The sequence below is a fragment of the Rattus rattus genome, chromosome 9, assembly GCF_011064425.1.
Source record: "Rattus rattus isolate New Zealand chromosome 9, Rrattus_CSIRO_v1, whole genome shotgun sequence".
In the NCBI taxonomy this organism is placed as follows: Eukaryota; Metazoa; Chordata; class Mammalia; order Rodentia; family Muridae; genus Rattus; species Rattus rattus.
In genome coordinates, this window is record NC_046162.1 from 64,605,693 (window position 1) to 64,626,309 (window position 20,617).

The following is a 20,617-nucleotide window of genomic DNA, read 5'->3' on the forward strand; positions in this document are numbered from 1 at the left end:
TGTGCGCGGTGTGTGTGTGTTTACTCAGAAACCATCCACTTGACTCAGAGACGTCTTTCACTGGCTTGGAAATCACCAGCTAAGTGAGGCTGGCTAGTAAGCAAGGATCTGCCCACTGCAAAAGTGCAGGCCACTGTGCCCTGGGTTTCGATGTGGTTCCAGTCATTCAAATCCTCATGCTTGTGTGCCAAGCACTCTACCAAATGAACCATCGCCCCAGCCCAACACATGCAATTCTCTCTGTGTATCTCAGTTCACACCCACCCTGGCTTATAGTTCCACCCAGCACAACTGTCTAAAGAAATTATGATAGAAGTTTTAAAAGCTATTGATAAATTCAGGCAAACCAACCTTTGCCCTTAAGAAACATCACCACCCCTAGCTAAACCAACATCATTACATCTGAGTAGATTTACCTCCCCTCTCATGTGTGTGTGTGTCTGTGTATGTGTGCATGTGAGTGTGTCTGTGTGTGTGTACGTGTGTGGGTGCATGTGAGTGTGTGTATATATGAGTGTGTGTATGCGAGTAAGTGTGTGTGTGTGTGAGTGTGTGAGTGTGTGTGGTGTGAGTGAGTGTGGTGTGTGTGAGTGTGTGGGTGAGTGTGTGTGGTGTGGGGGGTGAGTGTGGTGTGAGTGGGGGTGTGGGGGTGAGGGTAGGGTGTGTGCGTGTGTGTGGGAGGGTGTGTGGGTGGGTGGTGGGGTGTGTGGGGGTGGGGTGTGTGTGTGTGGTGTGTGTGTATGTGTGTGTGTGTGTGTGTGTGTATGTATGTGTGTGTGTGTGTGTGTGTGTGTGTGTGTGTGTGTGTTCACCCTGCTGCCACCCCTCTTTCTTTCTTTTGGTTGTGGTGCTGAGGATGAGACCCTGGCTTTTACTCATGAGGTGAGCACTCTACCACTGAGTGCTCCCGGCCCTGTAGCAGTTAACCTGTTCTTACTAAGCCAGCACTTGCTAACCTGTCCCCACAACCCACCTCTATGTTTTGTTTTGAGATCTTCCCTAGCCCTCGAAGGCGGTATGAAATCCCTTGAAAACAGTCCAGGACCCGAGTGGGCATGTGACTCAGGTATTCTTCGGAGTTCTCCAAGTAGGAAGATAAGCTTTCAAGAGGGACCAAGCTGAACCAGGAGCGGAAAAGGTACTCATCTACATGCAGCAGGGCCATCCTATTCTGCATGAACTGGAGAGCCTGGCTCCTGAGGAAAGACAACACAAGGCAGAGTGAGACTGCAGTGGTCGGCACTGACATAAAGTAAGATAGAGCAGGGGGTCTGATTTTAAGGGTTGTCGTGCTTCCTGGAAAACAAAAGTCAAGGAGTAGGCCAACTACTGGAGGATTCCCTCTAGACCACGAGGGGCTCTCTCCATCCTGTACCAAATCAGGGGCTGAACTGAACAGAGCATCAAGTGTTGTGTGGATTCAGTGGCAGAAACTGAGACCCACATGCCCAGAGTAACTGGCTCATCATCCCTGTCACTGTGGCCAGCCAAGAGCTGTCTTGCCTCTTAGCCCCACTGGATGGCCACTATCACATCCTTACCACGGACATATAAACTTACACATGCACTTGTATGCATGCACGGACACATACATGCACACACACAGAGACTTTTACACACATACACACACACACACACACACACACACACAAACACACACACACACGACACCATAAGGAGAGACAGTGGAGCTATTCCCATGAGATTCATACAGCATAACTGGAAGTAGACTGGCTGAGGGCTTTCCTCAAACTACAGTTCAAACCCCATCTAGCCTCTGAAATACTTGCCACCACCATCACTGAGGAATAAACCATTATTGGATGTACGTAGAAGTCCTATCAGCCTCCCCGGATGGAGTGAGGGGAAAATGACCCAGAACAATAGAACATCTGATGTGACGTTACAATGCTGTGCACTGTGATGTTGAATTACGCCTACTGCTACGGTACATAAGCACCTGGGGCAGAGCCCAGGGGGAGAATCCTTGCCTACCATGCTGAGCCCTGGGTTCCCTCTCCAGTATGAGGGAAAGAAAGAAAAGAAGGGGGGAAAGGAAGGAAGGAAAAAAAGTATAGATTTGATGCCTTGAATCTTAAATTTTCTACGGAACTTCTGTAAGTTTTTCTTGTGCCAGAAAGGAGGCCCCTGTGTGGAAATACAATGTCATTTTTGGTCTATGTAGGCCCATCAGAGCCTTCTCCCCAGCAGCTCTGCTTGTTAGAGACAGCAAGGCAGGGGGTGAGAGAGAAGCTTGGGTGTGAAAGTGCTTGCTGTGCAGGTATGAGGACCTGAGTTCAAATATCTGTAAAAACCAGACACACAGCCCAGGCATCTGTAATCCGAGCACTGCATCCTGCAAAGAGATGGGATGTACACACAGGAGAATGCCCAGATAATCATGGGCTGGCCCCCTGGGCATGCACACTGAGAGAAAAATAGAGACACCACCTCAACACGGAAGGACCACTACCAGAAGTTGTCCTCAGAGCCCCACAAAACACACAAGTACACACACACACACACACACACACACACACACACACACACGCTCAACTCACTCGCTCACACACCCAGAAATAACTAGGCAGAGAATAGAATCAATGCTTATCAAAGCACTTTACTATATGAAAAGCAGAAATGACTCAAGTGACAACAGGGGACTGGCTGCAGCAAAGCTAAGGCACCCTTGACAAGGCTAGCATCATCCTACCGGAAGAGCACATACTAGCTGGCAACAATACTAGTTGGTAGCAACAGTACTAGTAGGTAACAACAATACTAGTTGGCAGTAAAAAATAAATAAATGATTGGCCTCTTGGCTTGCCTCAAGTACTCTTTCTGTTTGTTCGTTTTCTTGTTTTTCAACTCAGGGTTTCTCTGCATGTCTGTCTGCCCTGGAATGCATGCTGTATACCTGGCTGGGCTCGCACCCAGAAATCCACCTGCCTCTGCCTCCCAAGTGCTAGGATCGAAGGCGTGCGCCGCTGCCGCCACCGCCACCACCACCACCACCACTACTACCACCCAGCTTCGTCAGTACTCCTAAAGCACACGAAACACCTGTGCTGTCTGTCACTGGGACTCAAACATACACAGCCCCGGCTCTGGGCCTGCTGACAGTTAAATTTTTCTTCGTAACTATGCTGATGTTGGAGGATGCTTGTTCCTGCTCTCCTCTGAAGAGTTGCGCAGCCTATGGGGTCTGGGATTGGTGTCAGAAGCAAAGCTCTTCAGCTTACCTGGAGGATGCTTTGTCACGAAACTCGGAGAAGGAGATTCCTTCGAGGCCTGCCCACACGTCCTCGGTCTGGCTCTTGGAGTTCTTCCTGGGTGGAGACTGCTGCATGCAGTAGTGCAGGAGGGGTAAGATGCCCAGCCAGCGATCACACCCCGCTTCTATGCACCTTAAGCACAGGGTTGTCAAGTATGCACGCCATCTAGAAGGGATTGAAGGAAGATGGCCCAGTGGTCGGTGACCACCACCTGCAGAGAGCCCAAGGGACACTGTGCATGGCTGGGCAGGGTCCACACCAGGAGATGGTTCTGTCATAAGAAAGACAGGGTAGGGTTGGGGATTTAGCTCAGTGGTAGGCGCTTGCCTAGGAAGCGCAAAGGCCCTGGGTTAGGTCCCCAGCTCGAAAAAAAAGAACCAAAAAAAAAAAAAAAAAAGACAGGGTATTCAGCCCCACCCCTAAAGCAACCGTCATTGAATCCCAAGAGCAGATTCCTACTAGAGTTCTCTCCATCTACACTGCACGGCTGAGGGAATGTCTAAAACATAGGAAGCCAAGCAAGAGCTGCTCGGGGAAGGCCAACTGATGTGACTTTCAAGTCCTATCAAACCAGCCTCAAGCGATGCTGTGGAAGCCCAAGCCAGGGTCACTGTGCTCTTGGAGGTCACCTACAAATCTGTGACCCAGCAGGGATAGCATGCATCCTAATCCGAGTGGCCCAGGGAGAGCGGAAGGAAACACATCCCCCAGGCTTCCGTAGACAATGAGACACGTGTGTAAGCACGGAAAGCCTATCTCGTACTCTATGTACCCCTGTACCGAGATGCCCAGTCTGGATTCCCCCACTTCAGTCTGCCAGGCACCTGGGACCACAGACATGCAGCCTTACCCGAGGCTTCAAGACAGGTATGTGCTGCCTGGTTCACAGCCAAAGCACAGCACTCAGCAAGCTTAGGGCAGACATCTCAAGTCTGAGTAGCCTGGGCTCCGTGGTGGCTTTCTCTCTCTCTCTCTCTCTCTCTCTCTCTCTCTCTCTCTCTCTCACACACACACACACACACACACACACACACACACACACACACACACAAGTAATGACCCTGGGGCTGGAAAGAAGGCTCCACAGCTTAGAGCACTGTTTCCCTTGCAAAGAACCCAGGTTTAGCTTCCAGTATCCACACGGTGGCTCACAGGGGTGAGATCCAACACCTTCTTCCAGCCTCCATGGTCACCGGCATACACAAGGTGTGCAAACATACACACAAGGTGTGCAAACATACACACAGGTGAAATATGCAGACACATAAGGTAAGAAATCAACAGGGAATACCTTTGACGTATGCTGAGGACAGGGCTCAGGTCCCTGTGGAGGGCTTCTGGTGAGTCAGCACTGGGAATGAGGAGATAGCACAGCGAGTCCAGGTCCTTTTTGGGTACAGTAAAGTCAGCTGCTTCCACCATGCAAAGGATGCTCAGGCCCAATATCTGCTTACTCCTCACAGGGCAGTCGGCAGGCAGAGACTCCCCACTCTTTCCTTCCAGGAACGGCATCATCAGCCTTTTCACATGCTCCCACAGGTTTAACCTCACCTGGTCCCAGGAGAGAAAGATGTGTGAGCATGCAGGGTACACCCAGAGGCTGGGTAACTCTGCCAGAGAACAAGACACTAGAGCAAGGAGCACATCACTTGCCTCCCCCTGCTTCACCACTGAAGCACACAGCTGCTCAGTCCCCAGCCCTGCAGGGTGAAGGCATAGGGAGGTGGTACCCTAGAGACAGCCACACACACTGCCCTTTCTGAGAGATTAGGACAAATCCTAGAGGTGGTGCACAAAGAAACCCCTTGAGGAGGAGGAGGAGGAGAAGGGGAGGAGGAGGAGGAGGAGGAGGAGGAGGAGGAGGAGGAGGAGGAGGCCATGAGGTCCTCTTGCCCCCAATCGGTACTTGGCCCACTCAGTGCAGGGGTCTTGTAGCCTCTAGTTGTTCAAAGGACACTGCCTGTCTACTCCAGAGCTGCTGGTAACGGTGGGGAGTAGGTACCTCTCCCTCCTCATATTGCAGACTGGACCATTTCCTTGCTTGGCCATCGTGAATCATGGGCACTCGGACCACAGAGTGGAACTGCTGGAACTGGGTCATGAAGGTCTGCAGGTTGATGGCACTCCAGGACTGGAGAACACTGAAGATGCGGTCCAGCATGATCACAGCGGCCTGCTTCTTCCCTCTCACCAGGTTCTTTCTTGTGCCATCGGTGATGTAGTTCTTGGCTTGCTGGAGCAACCCAGGAGATCTCATCCAGATTATGTCATCGTACTGATGCCAGTCTGAGGGGACAGAAGAACCTCACATAGGTATTGGGGTTGGCCTGAGCTGTTATATATTCAAATGCTCAATTCTGGATTAATAGAACTGATTGCCCCAAGAGGGAATTCTCACACACACCACCTTTTGTTGTATAAACCTTGCTTCCCAAGTTAACTGATCAACGAAAACTTTTTTGTGATTGGACAGTAGAGAGAGGTAGGCCAGACTTCCTGGAAGGGAGATAGGAAATCTGGAAAGAAAAAAGGGAGACAGAAGGAGAGATGGAGGAACTACGGGCCTGGAGGGTGGTCAGATTAACTTAGATGAACTAGTTGAGAGTGGGCCCAGCGAAGGCCTCAGCTCTAAAATATTAAAAGGTCTCTGCGTGGTTATTTGGGGGAACTAGATGGTTAAGGAATAACGAGACTATTAATTCCCAGCATTAATTAACATACACAGTCTATTTCATTCATTTTACACAAGTGAGCTCCAAATCCCTGAGGCCTGGCCTCCCCTAGAAGAACGTAGGAGGACAGCCAGAGGCAGGACAAAGGGAAACCCAGGTGATCAGCTCACTATCAGCTAACACAGGCATGGACTGTGCAGCCCAGGGTCAGCAATGTGAACCCTGGGCTGGGGATGCAGCTCACTGGTAGAGTGCTTGCTTTAGCACACACAAAGCCCTGGCTCCCCTGCACCGTACAAACATGGAAGACAGAAGCACACCGGCAATGCCACTGATTGACAGATGCAGGCAGAGGACCAGAAACTTTGACTATCCAGCCAAGGTCAATCTTAAAAACAAAGACTGAAGCTTTAGTAGGTAAGGATGCTTGCTGGCTGCTCTAGTAGGACTGTGGTTCGGCTCCCAGCACCCACGTGATGGCTAACAGCCTGCATGTCCTCTTCTAGGGGGATCTACTGCCCTCTTCTGGCTCCTAGGCACACATGTGATACACACACACACACACACACACACACACACACACACACACACACACACACACACAAATGTTTTAGTCAATGCTGAGACCCTGGGTTCTACTGTCAGTACTGAGAAAAAGCAAAAGCTACACTGAATAAAGCCAAAGGATGGTGACAAGGCTCAGCGGGGTCTCCACCTGTCTTCCCCCACCCCAGCCAAGTGCTGCTGCTTCAGCAACTCAAACAATGCACTGAACAGTAAAATAACTCTCGACACTGGCCTCTGACAGAAGGGGCAAGATGTGAATGTGGCACAAGACTGGGCAATGCCTCACTCGTGCTGTGCCTGTAGAAGGAGGACACATGGCTGCCAGGCTGAAGAGGCCTGAGTGAAAGAACATGGGGGACCTTCTGAAAGCTCCAGGCAAGTGGAAGCAGAGGCATAAAGACAGAGATGCACGATATAGGAATGACAAGAGGTGACAGACACAGAAAAGGCTCTTGGCCCTTCTCTGAAACGTCACTGTCAAAGCCACCTTCTGACAGTTCTGGAAGAGCCAATCCACTGCCCCTCCTGCCCCACCCTTGGTCCCAGCCAGCGCTGGATAGAGCTCCTCCTATGAGGACTTTCCCTGCCTTCTTCCCACAGTGGGGGTTAAGTCAAACCAGCTTCCAAAGGCAGCTTTATACCTCAAAGAGACAGAGGCAGGGCCAGGGCCAAGCAGAGGACCCACCCTGATGTCTGCTCCCCAAACAGCCAGGGAGCTGACCTGCTCAGGGGTCTCATTGGCTTACCTCCACTGCTCAAGAGGGTAGAGTCAACCTGCAGACAACGGTTCACGTGTTCTCCTTTCTTCTGGGGTTGTTCATAGATGAACTCATATTCCACGCTATCCTTGCCACTGCTGCTACGGTGAATGACGTACTTATAAGGGATGGGTTTGTCCAGGCTCTGTCTAGGAATGTCCATTTTCCCCTCAATGAGAGATCCAAGGTCATGCAGGTCTCTGTGGAGGAACATAATATAGCCATTTACCAGAGGACACATCATGAAAGCCCAGACCCAAGGCACCCAAGAACGGCACGATTTCCAGCCAGAACCCAGAAAGAAATGCACACTGGAGAAGGAATCTGAACACTCATTTTCAAACCGGGCAGTGGTGGCTCACGCCTCTCATCTCAGCATTCATGAGGCAGAGGCAAGCTGATCTCTGTGAGTTTGAGGCCAGTCTTGACTACAGAGTGAGTCCAGGACAGGTACACAGAAGGAAAAAAAAAGCTGTCTATAAATAAACAAACAAACAAACAAACAATAAAAAGGAAACACTTTGTACCAATCATGGTGGTGCATACCTATAATCTCAAACTCAGGAGGCTGATGAGGCAGGAGGATTACTGTGAGTTCCAGGCCAACCGGAGCAAAAGAATGAGACCCCGATTTCAAATAAACAAATCAAAATGTGAAGGAAGCAAAGTAAGGAAGGATGGAATGCATGAACCTCTTTGTCACACGACTACTGACAGACGCCCTGTGAGGGACAAGGACAGCTCCAAGCCCTGGATACTCACTGAGTGTAGTACATCTCGCAAGCATCAGTCCAGCCTTTCTGCCCAAGTCCTTCTCCCCCTCTGACATACACTCTGTGCTTGTCCGGATTGAACCCAAAGTCACGGGAGACAATGGCATGGAAGTACACAGTGACTCTGTCCCCCGGATCATGTGTGCTGGGAAGAGCAAGAAGGAAACACGAGCTGCCAGGGTGCATGCACACATGGAGGTGGACACATACATACATGTGCACACAGCATCGCTATTTCTCTGCACACATAAGTGTAAATCCCAGCCATTCAGGTTCAGACACACGGACACAGCATGCCACTGCTCCTCCCAGCTAGAAAGGAGGCACCACCCAGCCCCAACATGCTAGGGACAGTGGGGATAGGGTGGACTAGGACAGCTTTGTGACTTCATCCGAGACAGTTCCTTAGGGTCACATAGACTATGAGGCCCAGGGACCAGGAAGGGAAGACTTGGGACTGGTGTCCCAGGAGGGCACTGACGGGAGATGCAGGCTGGGTGGGACAGGAGCTGCACGAAGCTGGCAGAGCCACACACAGGCTCATCGCAGGGGCCACGTCCCACCTGTTTGTAGCCTCCAGTGCAGCAGCCTGCTGGTTTTTGTTTTTCGCGGCTGCTGCATAATTTCTGTCCCCTCCTGGCTTCTTCTGATCTTCTGGTTGGGTGTTCCTGCTTTCGTTACTTTTCCTAACAGGGGTGGCCAACTTGCTCTCGAGTTCAGCTTTCTGGAACAAGCAATTAAGTCCCAGTGCTTTAGACAGGGCAGCCAGGGCCATCCCTGCCCAGAACCTGTCAGGGCCTTCTGGTTTCCTTACAATGGCAAGCAGAAGTCTCTCTCTTCACCCTTGTCCACAGCCCATCTATCCCTCATCTCTAAGAACAGGCCCACCACATTCTACCCGAGGGCCTTGACACATGCCACTCCCTGTTAGGGCACTTTACAGTGTCTGTGGCTCAACCCTCCCTTCTGGTTTCTGCTCCCACAACACCTCCCCAGGTCTCACTCGGCCACCCAAGCAGAGAGACCTACCTCCTCTCAGGACACCAACCCCCAGGACCCTCCCAGGACTGGTCACATGTTTCCTCGGGGAACTTCTTCCTTCCTTCTCTCTAGCATGGGAGCTCCAGGGAGACAGGCCCTGCTTCCCATGTGACATCATCATAAACACTTGGCTCTCATCCTGGGATGAGAGGCTGAGGACACCATGACTGACACGAGGAGCCCTGCATGCTGGACACCTCCTAGCAAGTCAAGCCTCTACCTGGTCTCTATCCTTGGAGGTGGCAAGGCTCACAGGCGATGGTTTCTGTTTCTGCACATCGTCTCTTGTTTCTTTCCTAGCTCTCTTCACCGGATTGGCTGCAGTGTCGATTGGCTGGAAGAAACCCAAAGAAGAGACCACCCAAAACTTGAACTCTGGCTTCAGTAGGCACCGGCCATAAGGTGAGTAACTGAGAGGGGAGCCCTGCCCTTTCCTGTCTAGGGAGCAAGTCCCAGAGAGGGCGGAGACATCAGGGTCGCAAGACACCGCTGAGCGCCTAAGACATGCCCACCACCCTGCTGCTCACCTCCAGCCTGTTTTCCACTCACCGGTACTTTCTCCCCATGTCCAGGTTGCTCCCCCTTGGACTCAGGTAAGGAGGCCTCCTGGGAAGCTTCAGTCATCTTAGGGCCCTTGTCCACTGAGGGGCTAGAGGTTTTGAGGTCCTTGACTTCTATGTAGTCACTGGCAGCAGGGTTCCTCTGAGCATCTTCTGGGCCTTCCGCAACTGGACCCCGCAGAGAGCTGCCGCTGCCCTCGACACACGCAGAGCCATCCCTCTCCACTGGCATCTTCACTGTGTCCAGGGAATGGCCAGGTTGGTTGGCTGTGCCACCCTGCTGGGCTTGGTTCTGGGGCAAGGCTGAGTTGTGGGAGCCAGGGCCTGAAGGCAGGTCCAGACTCCAGAGGCCAGAGGACATGGAAGCCGCCTCTGAAGAAGAAATGGTGCCCTGTCTCCTCCTCCTCCTCTTCTCCTTTTTACTCTAAACAAAAGATACACGTTTACTTACTCTTTAGAGTCTCCACGACCCCAGCACTCCTCTCCAGGCTCCTAGACAAATCCTCAAGCAGGAGGAGCTGTCTGCTCAAACCACACCTTAGACCTATCACGTCCACAGTTTTTATCGTTTTGTGTCTATGGCAGATTTGCCTGTGTGTGTGTGTATGCACCACATGTGTGCATGGTGCCAGAGGAAGTGGTGAGCCTCCACGTGGGTGCTGGGAATCGAACCTAGGTCCTCTGCAAGAACAACAAGTGCTCTTAACCACTGAGCCAACATCTTTAGCTTGGGCAGAGTAGAACTGAACAAAGGGAGAGGGTGACAGAGCCGAGGAGGAATCAGTAGGCACAGATGGGGACACACACACACACACACACACACACACACACATGCACATTCACACACACCTACACAGACACACACACACTCACACACACACACACACATGCACAGACACACACACCTACACAGACACACACACACACACTCACACACACACTCACTCACACACACAGACACACACATGCACAGACACACACACCTACACAGACACACACACACACTCATACACACAGACACACACATACACAGACACACAAGAAGGTACCATCCTCAACAACGAAGAGGTCTTCGAGGCTGCCCGCTAGCACCTCAGGAATGCGTGTGTCCACTGTCCCCTGCCCAGCTCCCTGTTCCCACATCCCCCTGCTCTCAGCCATGTGGTGCAGGGGAACACGGCTCTGCTCCAGCTCTGGAATGAGCCCCCATAGATTATGGGCTCACAGAACACAGATTCCTATTGCAAGACATGGTGCTCCATCATGGGTCAGGTTCCCAACCCAATCACGGCTTGATATAGAGACTCCAGAGAATCATATTCTGGGAACCTGGGGTTCTGACAACCTGCTCCTCAGACTTTTGGTCTAGTTCCTGGGGTGGGAAGCCTTGCCTGGGAATCAGGGTAAGTCACTCAGCCAGGAGATACCTGCTTTTTACCCCTGTCTTTGTTAGGCTTTGCACTGACCAAGGCAACTCTTATAAAGGACAGCATTTAATTGGAGCTGACTTTCTGGTTCAGAGGGTCGGTCAGTCCATTACCATCAAGGCAGGAACATAGCAGAATCCAGGCAGGCATGGCGAGGGAGGAGCTGAGACTTCTACACCTCCATCTGAAGGCTGGAGAAGACTGGCTTCCTTGTGGCTAGGAGGAGGGTCTCTTTGCCCACGCCCACAGTGACACCCACTCCAACAAGGCCACACCTCCTAATAGTGCTACTCCCTGGGTCAAGTGTATTTGAACCACCACACCCTCCTTTTAGTTCACTGCCATTTTGTGCTGTGTAATGCACCAGCGGCGTGTGTGGGAAGCCTGTGAATGTTGCTAATGTCCAACAGGGGCCCCAGGTGTATCCTATCAGCAGTGAGTCTGAGTGAGATTCAGGCTCTGGCAGGAGGACGTGTGTGTGTGTGTGTGTGTTTGTGTGTGTGTTTGTGTGTGTGTTTGTGTGTGTGTGTGTGTGTGTTTGTGTGTGTGTGTGTGTGTGTGTGTGTGTGTGTGTGTGTGTGTGTGTGTGTGTGTGTGTGTGTGTGTGTGTGTGTGTGTGTGTGTGTGTGTGTATGTGTCTGTGTGTGTGTGTGTGTGTGTGTGTCTGTGTGTGTGTGTGTCTGTGTGTGTGTGTGTGTTGTGTGTGTGTGTGTGTGTGTGTGTGTGTGTGTGTGTGTGTGTGTGTGTGTGTGTGTGTGTGTGTGTGTGTGTGTGTGTGTGTGTGTGTGTGTGTGTGTGTGTGTGTGTGTGTGTGTGTGTGTGTGTGTGTGTCTGTGTATGTGTGTCTGTGTGTGTGTGTGTATGTGTGTGTGTCTGTGTATGTGTGTGTGAGTGTGAGTGTGCATGTGTGTGTGTGTGTCTGAAGGAAGCTGCTTTGTTCCTCTGTAGAGGGCACCAGAAGAGGCAATCTCTTACTCCCCAAACAGAGCACACTGGGTAAGTGGCTAGACAGATATTGGGAGGCTGAGAGGCAGGCAACACTAAGAAGTGAGAGCAGAGAGAGCCATAGAGGGACCCTTTGTCCCAGTGCCTGATCAAACCCCACCTCAGGACTTAGCAGTAACGTGAGCAACACCGTCCCTTCAGCCATTTCTACCTGTGCTCAGTGGTTTGCAACCAAAAGGTCTCCAGTGGCTCAAATGATTGAACCTCACATTAAATTTCTCTCCTTCTTACCCAAGGCACTGTTCTGTCACGATGGCACCAATGTCACATTCTTATAGACAAACACTCGATACAGGAAGCCCCTCATGCACCTGGTCCTGACCATGGCCACACCCAGCTGTGGCTCAGCTCAGCAGCCTTCCTTCCCGTTAGGGCGAGTCACTTGGATGCCTCAATGACTGGGTAGCATGCAGGCTGGAGGGGGGTGACGTGCGCAAAACTGGGTTCTCAAGCTACCTGCTCAGTGTCCACGACCTCACACCCGGCCGTTTCCTCCTTCTTCCTCTTGCTGGGAGGGCACTGAGCACCTTCGGGACCACCAGCTGTGTCCTCTGAAGCATCTACAAAAACCTCTGGGTCCACTTCCTGTGGGGATATGGCGACCTTCAGGCAGGGCAGGGTTACTCCCTGCTCTGCTCCTGCAAAGGCCTCAGGAACTTCCATCTCAGTGAAGGCCCAGGCATGGCCTCCCCAGCCCCTTCAAGAGTCCATGCCAATGGCAGGAGGTATAGGTCCAGGACACTGATGGGCAAGTATTCCAGTGTCTACACCCAGTGCTGAATGGGGCCTGGTCCCAAGGGCTTTCACCTACTTCAGATGGACTACTTCAGGGATACTGGACAGACAGATCAGCAAAGGAAGAACCAAGCCAGGCCGGCCTCCAGAGCTTGGCCTCTCAGAAGACACACAGACCCCATTCCTCCTCCCTGCCTCCCAGCCAGCTCCCACAACGTCACACCAGGCAGCTTAGCTAGTCTGGCTCGTCAGCACAGCGCACCTGGCCACCACGAAGCCTCTGCTTCCCTTCCTGCAAGACACACAAACCCGCTAGCCTTAGAGGAAGCGACAAATCAGCAAAGAGCTCCCAGTTAGTCAGCACGGCGAAGCTACCACAGAAAGGACAGAACAGACGCAGGCCAACTCTTGTCACCCACTGGCTCCCTAGCCAGGAGGACCCCTCGACCCCCATCACGGACCCATCAATGGGACTGGGGTGTGGCTGCCCAGTGGTTCCAAGCTTGGCTTCTGAGGCCACCTCTCCTGGTGCCCACCTCAACACCCAGTGCTGAAGCACCCTGCTGCCCTTACAGCCACTCTCTGAAACGCACTGGCAGATGAAGACCACACAAAGGGCCCCACAAGCCAATCACCAGATGACACATTAGCATTCAACGTGCCTTTGCCACCCAGTCCATGCATGTCCTGGCACTTTGTGTGTGTGTGTGTGTGTGTGTGTGTGTGTGTGTGTGTGTGTCTACTGATGAGATGCACGCAGGTGACTCTAGAGGCCACAAGAGGGCGACAGATCCCATGGAGCTGGAGTTACAGGTGTTGTGAGCTGCCTCACGTAGGTGTTGGATTCTCTGCAAGAGCAGCAAGGACTCCTGACTGCCGAGCAGATGCATTGCTCCAGCCCCCTCCATCCATTTCACAGTGACCAGTTCCACGCAGTGTTGTTGGTCACCACCTCTAACAGGTTCCCATTCTCATCACCCCAAAGGTGCAACTCCTAACCAGACTATGCCCTGCCCCCTACCCAGACACAGGCAACACTAATGCCTCCCCTGAGAATGTGCCCACTTCATATTGATATACCTGGAATCATGCTGTGGAGTGTGTTACTACATACACATTTAGGGTGGTTTGAATAGGTATGAACCCATAGACTCATGTGTTTGAATGCTTGGCCCATGGGGAGTGGCATTATTGGGAGGTGTGGACTTTTGGGTCACTATGGGGGAGGACTTTGAGGTCTCTTGCTCTATCCAGTGTGGGATCTTATGCAGCCTTCAGATCAAGATGTGGAACTCTAGATCCTCCAGCACCGTATCTGCCTGCGCACTGCTATGCTTCCCATCATTATAATGGACTGAACCTCTGAACCTGTAAGCCAGCCCCAGTTCAATGATTTCCCTTAAGAGTTGCCTTGGCCATGGTATGTCTTCATAACAATAAAACCCTAAGACAGACTGCACATATGGTGGGCACTACACGTATGCCTTGTACCCATGGGGCTAGGAAAGAGTGTCAAATCCCCTGGAACTGAAGTTACAGGCAGCTGTGAGCCACCGTGTAGGTGCTGGGATTCGAACCTGGATCCTTTAGAAGAGCAACCAATAAACTTAGCTATGGTGCCATCACTCCAGCCACCAGGCTGATTTTTGTTTTGTTTTCTTTTCTTTTCTTTTCTTTTCTTTTTTGAGACAAAGTATTGATTTGTAACCCTGGCTGTCCTGGGATTCACTCTGTAGACCCAGCTGACCTTAAACTCACAGAGATCTGGCTGGCTGGGATGAAAGTTGTGCACCGCCACACACAGCTTAAGATTGATATTTTAAAATCAAATCTGTGACTTTTTCACTATTATTCCATCAGCTACACTCCTTCCTCTAATTCCGAGATACAAATTGTGTCTTTGGTTTGGTTTGGGAGATAGATAGATAGTTAGATAGATACAAAGTATTACTCCGTTACTCTGTACCACAGGCTGATCTGGAACTCAAGATCCTGCCTCTTCTCAAATTCTGAAATGATAGCGTGTTCCACCAGGCACAGCTGCTATGAGCCTGGGGTGGGAGACTTTAGAGAAGAGGCTGGGATACAGTCTCACTGTAGCCCAGGCTAGCCTCAAGCTCTAGGCAAGTCTGACCTTGAACTCTTTTTTTTTTTTCTTTGTGTAATAATATGATTTATTTAATATATTTTTTTAGACTCATAATGAATTTATTTGTACTGCCAGCTCAAAGGCAGCAAACAGCTTTAGAGCCAATACAGCTTGACATGCTAAAGTGGGAGGTGGGAGAGGGAAAGGTGGAGTTGTTTTTTTTTTTTTTTTTTTTTTCAATTCACAAAATTTTATTCACAGATATTTTATCATAAAACAGATGGTGGAGGAGAACTATAATGAATTTTGAAATATAACATTTTGATTGGGAGGAAAATGAAATCTGTAAACTTTTAATTAGCCTAGAAGGTATTTTGCATGTTTCTTTTTTTTTTTATTAACTTGAGTATTTCTTATATACATTTCGAGTGTTATTCCCTTTCCCGGTTTCCGGGCAAACATCCCCTCCCCTCCCCTTCCTTATGGGTGTTCCCCTCCCAACCCTCCCGACCTTGAACTCTTGATCCTGCCTCTCTACTTCCCAAGTGCTGAGATCACAGGTAGGCACCACCGCCACACCCTTGTCATGATTTTCCCAGACTGCAATTTGTCTGTGTTTGTCATATCCTGAGGCTTTTTTGTTATTTGAAGACTTTTTCTGATGACAGATACACCAGCCTTGGCTTGCACTCTTTTCCTTGCTAGAAGATCACACTGATTTCTCCAAGTTAATTCCCACCCTCTGGGCCCTAAAATCCAGGCTCTACTTCCGTCCTGTCTCCTCCATTCTCTGAGAAGCTCAGAACTCACTAGGTGGTGGTGGTGGTGGTGGTGGTGGTGTTACTGTTGTTTTGTGACTGAGAGCTAACCAACCAACCCCAGGCTCCAATGACATCACATCAGGAAACCACTTGAGGCAGGGCAGAAGGTGCAAGAGCTGAAGCAGGCAGGGCTCACTCACCACGCAGGTGGTCCAGGAGGCATCAGACTCTGACTCCTCTGGGTTTTGCAGTTCCTTTCCGGAGTCTGTGGAGGAGAGTAGGACCACCTCTTCTCTCAGCACTTCACCCGGCTCCGTCTTTCCCTCCGGGGTTGATGCCACCACCAAGGCATTGTTGTTCTTGAGATCTGCGGGGCAGATGAAAGTAGGATCATGCTCTTTGCCACTCTTCCTTATCCACTATGAAGTCACCTCAGCATTGGTATGAGGCACTACGATTTCTACCTGGCCCGTTCCTGGCAATGGGCTTAGTCTTTTCTGCCCTTTATAACTACGTCAGAAAGTCTATATTATCTTCCCTTTGCATAACAAGCTCAGGAAGAGAATGAGCCGGAGGCAAAGTAATCAGAATACAGTCCAGTTTGGACTCCACATTCGAATCTTAGTCTCTTTTTCACTAAAGCGAACTCTCTTCCTGCTTCCTTTACTAGCCGTCTTGAACTGTCTGAGTCTGAACCTCCTTATAACATTTGAAACAAATTACTTAACTCGTGAGGGGTTAATCCAGTGGTGGGCTGTAGCCAATTAATAGCTACCATTTTTGAAAACCATTAAAACTTCTCAACTGATCTCTTCCGATCTGTACCTTCTGTGGTTGAATTTTGTGTTGACTAATTTTATAACCCAGACAGTGCACAGAATCTCCTCTCTGTAATTTTCACAGAAGCAATCTGCAAACCCCAACAAGGCAAAATTCTTTTTGTTCCCCAGAACATTTTCTCACTAAAGTGTCCACATCAGAATAAGCCAACAAGGGGCTGGAGAGATGGCTCAGTGGTTAAGAGCACTGACTGCTCTTCCAGAGGTCCTGAGTTCCCAGCAACCACATGGTGGCTCACAGCCATCTGTAATGGGATCCGAGGCCCTCTTCTGGTGTGTCCGAAGAGAGTGACAGTGTACTCACATACATAATAAATAAATATTAAAAAAAAAAAGAAGAATAAGCCAACAAAATATCATCCCCCTAATGGTAAATAAAGGATTGAGGAAATCAGGTGTGAATTATTTCTAGCAGTTGTTGCACACACACACACACTCACACACAAAATACCGACATAGAGTTGACTATTTAGCATTCCCCGTGTAAGAAGTTTCCACTGATGCCTTTTTACAGGTTGACCATTACTACCATTAGGTAGTGTAGAAGCAAATTTTCCTTATCCTGTTCTTGCGAGGGGACAATAAAAGAGCAGTCTTTCACCATCATAGGCCACGCCTTTGTTAATGAAGATGGCGAGGGACTCCCAGGCTGTCCCCGAGCTGTCTGTTGGATCACTCTACTCACTGCTCTCACATCTGTTAACATTCTCCATTTCCGTTTCCTCCTTTATAATAAAGACGGGGGAGTCCCGGGGGCTGCTAGACTCTTCCACATGTTGAGCCTCCCCCAGTCCCCACCCCGCTGCTCTCATGCCTGCTGCCGAAGTACCTGTAATTTTCCTTAGTTAAGGGTCTCTGCAACAGGAACGCAGGATTGTAGGGTCGATGGTTTTTCCAACAGTGCCCCCCACCCCCATACATTGGGAAACTCAATCCACACTGTGTCCTGTTTTTGGACAACCTGCACAGTCCGTGGCTTTCAATACCTTCCCCTGAAGCATCTTCCATTTCACCCCCTTTTGGGGATTGAGTCCCCCCCGCCCCCCACTGCTGTAACAAATCTTGTCCCCATAAATTTATGGCTATCGGTCACATAAGGCCTTAACTTTCCTATTTGACCTTCTCGTCCCACACCTTTAACCCACTGCACATTTGTTTTATCTGATAATGCATTCCAAGCCCTGGAACACAGGTATAGACCTCTTGAAGTGGCCGTTCCGAATTCATGGAGTTTTCATGAAGCGATAGTTACATCAGCTCCTGTATCCAAACTTATTGATGACGTACTTCAAGGCCATTAATTTTGGCCTCTGATCATTAACAACTGTTTGCCAGGACACGCCTTTGCAGTGCTTCCAAACCCACCTACACTCATTGGTCCAATAGCAACCCCTTCCATCACCCAACAGAACAGCCTAGGCCTTCTTTCTGGTTTCTATTTGGAGAAACCATTGCCCTTAGAGATGCTGTGCTCACCATTTTGTTGCAAATAACAGTATTTCCCACAATTAAGGCACTGGACATTTTTCTCTGAGACCTTCAGTGGTTTGGTCACAGTCTCTTTGCAAATGGCCGTTTCTTCACAGTTGAAGCAGTGTGCATTTTGAGATGCAAAACCTTTAGCTACGGCTTGTCCAATTATCTGTCCAATTATCGAGGCATCGTACGCCCCAGAAGCAATTTTGGTTGTCTCCTGGCCCACTCCTCCTAGCTGCCGCCCTCCCCTTTAATGGCCTAATCTGCATTCCGTAGTCCCAGGAATTCCTGTTTTCAAGCACCAAGGTCTCAATTAACACTTAAATCAGAGTCTGATAAGGCTTTGTTCACAGATGAAACTAATCTTTGTAAAGCAAAGTCAGTGAGCCCTCCTCCGAGCCCTGTTCAATCTTCGTGAAGACCGTGGACTTCTTTCGTGGCCCCTCAACCCTGTCCCAAGCTCTCAAATGCGCTCAGTGACATTGTGACTGTATCTTCAAATTGAACCTGTTCTTATATATCACCTACTGACCTTTATCTATCAACATTGGTGACCCTGTGACCCTGGACGGGCTCTCCAAAGATGCTGTGAGTCTATCCCAGTCTCCTGTAGAAGGCGGTCTCATATGTCCACCCTCCTGCTTTTCCATTTCCTTTACACGACTGCCTTCTGACAAGGTTCCTTCCCCTCTTTCTACCTGGGAGAAACTCTCTGGTTCTGCCTCTAGGAATGAACCTATTTGTTCCCCTGTTCTTGTGTCTGATCTTCTTCAAGTGTGTCCACCTCTCCTCTCTGTTTCTCCAGTTGCACAGCCAACTCTGTTGCTTTTTCAGAAAGAGAGAGAGGAATAAACCCTCTTGCTTCCCCATTTCCTCCATTTTTTGATTCCCAAGCTTCTCCATTTAAACCCATATTATTTCCAGTTTTTCAGCCGATCTTTCAACCTTTTTATAAACAAAATAGCCCAAAATGAAGAAAGGGAGAGGAAAACAAACAAACAAACTGCTGCTGAAAACCATGCGGGGTATGGCCCAACTATAGCCTTGGTAAACATCCTGTCTTATCTGGGGTTGGGGATTTAGCTCAGTGGTAGAGCCCTTGGCAAGGAAGACCAAGGCCATTGGTTCCGTCCCCAGCTCCGAAAAAAAAAACCAAAAAAAAAAAAAAAAAGAAAGTATACATTCCTCCTTTTCCTGCCTTTCCCTCAATGGAATTTGGAATCAAACATCCCATTCTACCTTGCTCCACATTGGGTGTCACTTGTAAAATGGCTAGCTTTTTTAGAACACTAACCAGTTCCTTAACTCCCTGCTAGCCCTCCTCCCAGTTTCCAGCCCAAACCCTTCAAGGTTTTCTCCAAACCGTTCCTTCCTCAGTTCCCCAACAGTCTGCCTAACACCCCCCTCTCCCAGTGTTCCCAATACACAGCAGCTCCAAACTACACCCATGGTACCCTATCTGCTCAGCTCTGCCTCTCCTGGCTCATCTGTCTTCTAACAATGTCTTCTGCACCAACTGCCTTTTCCTCTCACTCTGCTGGCCCCTCGTCCCTTTTTCTCTGCCTCAGCTGACTTTTCAAAACCTATCCTAAGGGGTTGGGGATTTAGCTCAGCGGTAGAGCGCTTGCCTAGCGAGCGCAAGGCCCTGGGTTCTGTCCCCAGCTCCGAAAAAAAAAAAAACCAAAAAAAAAAAAAACCTATCCTGTTCCTCAAAATCCAAGGGGCAGCCAACACTGAAGGTCACAGTATCAAGCTAAGTTCTTTTTTTTTTTTTTTGATCTGGGGACCAAACCCAGGGCCTTGTGCTTGCTAGGCAAGCGCTCTACCACTAAGCTAAATCCCCAACCCCCACAGCTAAGGATTCTTAAAGAGTCAGTTGACTAGCAACTGGGGATCCGTTAAAGGGCAAGACACAAGATAAATCATACTACGTAAACTACTGACACCCATGCACACACACACACACACACACACACACACACACACACCAGCTTCAAAGCCCAGTACCCTCAAGCCCTCAAATGCCTTTCTCTTCTAGACATGTCTTCCTATTTTATCTACATACTTACCTATTTTTATTTCTAGATACTGGTTTTGCTTTATTCTCTGCTACGGCAGAGACCAAGGACAAGGCTGCACATAAATACAGCTCTCTGATGGGTCCTAAGGCTACCCCTGAATGGAATTCCCCAGCCAGCCATGCCCAGTCACATGTCTCAGTGCTGCTGATGTGCAGATAGATACACACCTATCCAGACCTGTGACCCGCACACTCACTTCAAACCTCAAACCTGAGTCTGGGAATTTTTCCCTAAGAAGTCTGGCTCTCTCTGACCTCCAGCTCTCCAACACACTCCACACCATGCCTGGGACCTTCTCTTAGCTTGTTCTCTGTGACCCAGGACAGCCTCTCCTCCCAGGATGTACTCCCTGTCCTGGCACTTCATCCCTGAGCCCCTCCCACTGCCCTTCTCCCAATACTGTCTGCTCACTGCCTTGTCCATGCAAGTCCTGTGAGACAGGGACAGAATGCCCAGGTTCCCGAGGGAGTCACCCGGTGCCTGGATACAGGGACACTTGGGATATGGTGCCTAACAGGCTGATTAAAAAATATTAACAATCTAAATGGCCAGGTGATA

General features: G+C 49.9%; 1 protein-coding gene across 1 annotated transcript in view; it reads right to left on the minus strand.

Moving 5' to 3' along the window:
- Window positions 1-20,617, minus strand: part of Rnf213 (ring finger protein 213) — a 97,207-nt gene that overhangs the window by 71,134 nt on the left and 5,456 nt on the right. Inside the window, exons 3-12 of the mRNA XM_032911975.1 lie at window positions 15,864-16,030; window positions 9,636-10,070; window positions 9,307-9,420; window positions 8,609-8,769; window positions 8,035-8,190; window positions 7,261-7,472; window positions 5,278-5,561; window positions 4,567-4,826; window positions 3,243-3,440; window positions 974-1,196 (exon numbers count right to left, since the gene is read on the minus strand). Coding sequence (XP_032767866.1) covers window positions 974-1,196; window positions 3,243-3,440; window positions 4,567-4,826; window positions 5,278-5,561; window positions 7,261-7,472; window positions 8,035-8,190; window positions 8,609-8,769; window positions 9,307-9,420; window positions 9,636-10,070; window positions 15,864-16,030 — 2,210 coding nt within the window. The remainder of the gene's footprint in view (window positions 1-973; window positions 1,197-3,242; window positions 3,441-4,566; window positions 4,827-5,277; window positions 5,562-7,260; window positions 7,473-8,034; window positions 8,191-8,608; window positions 8,770-9,306; window positions 9,421-9,635; window positions 10,071-15,863; window positions 16,031-20,617) is intronic.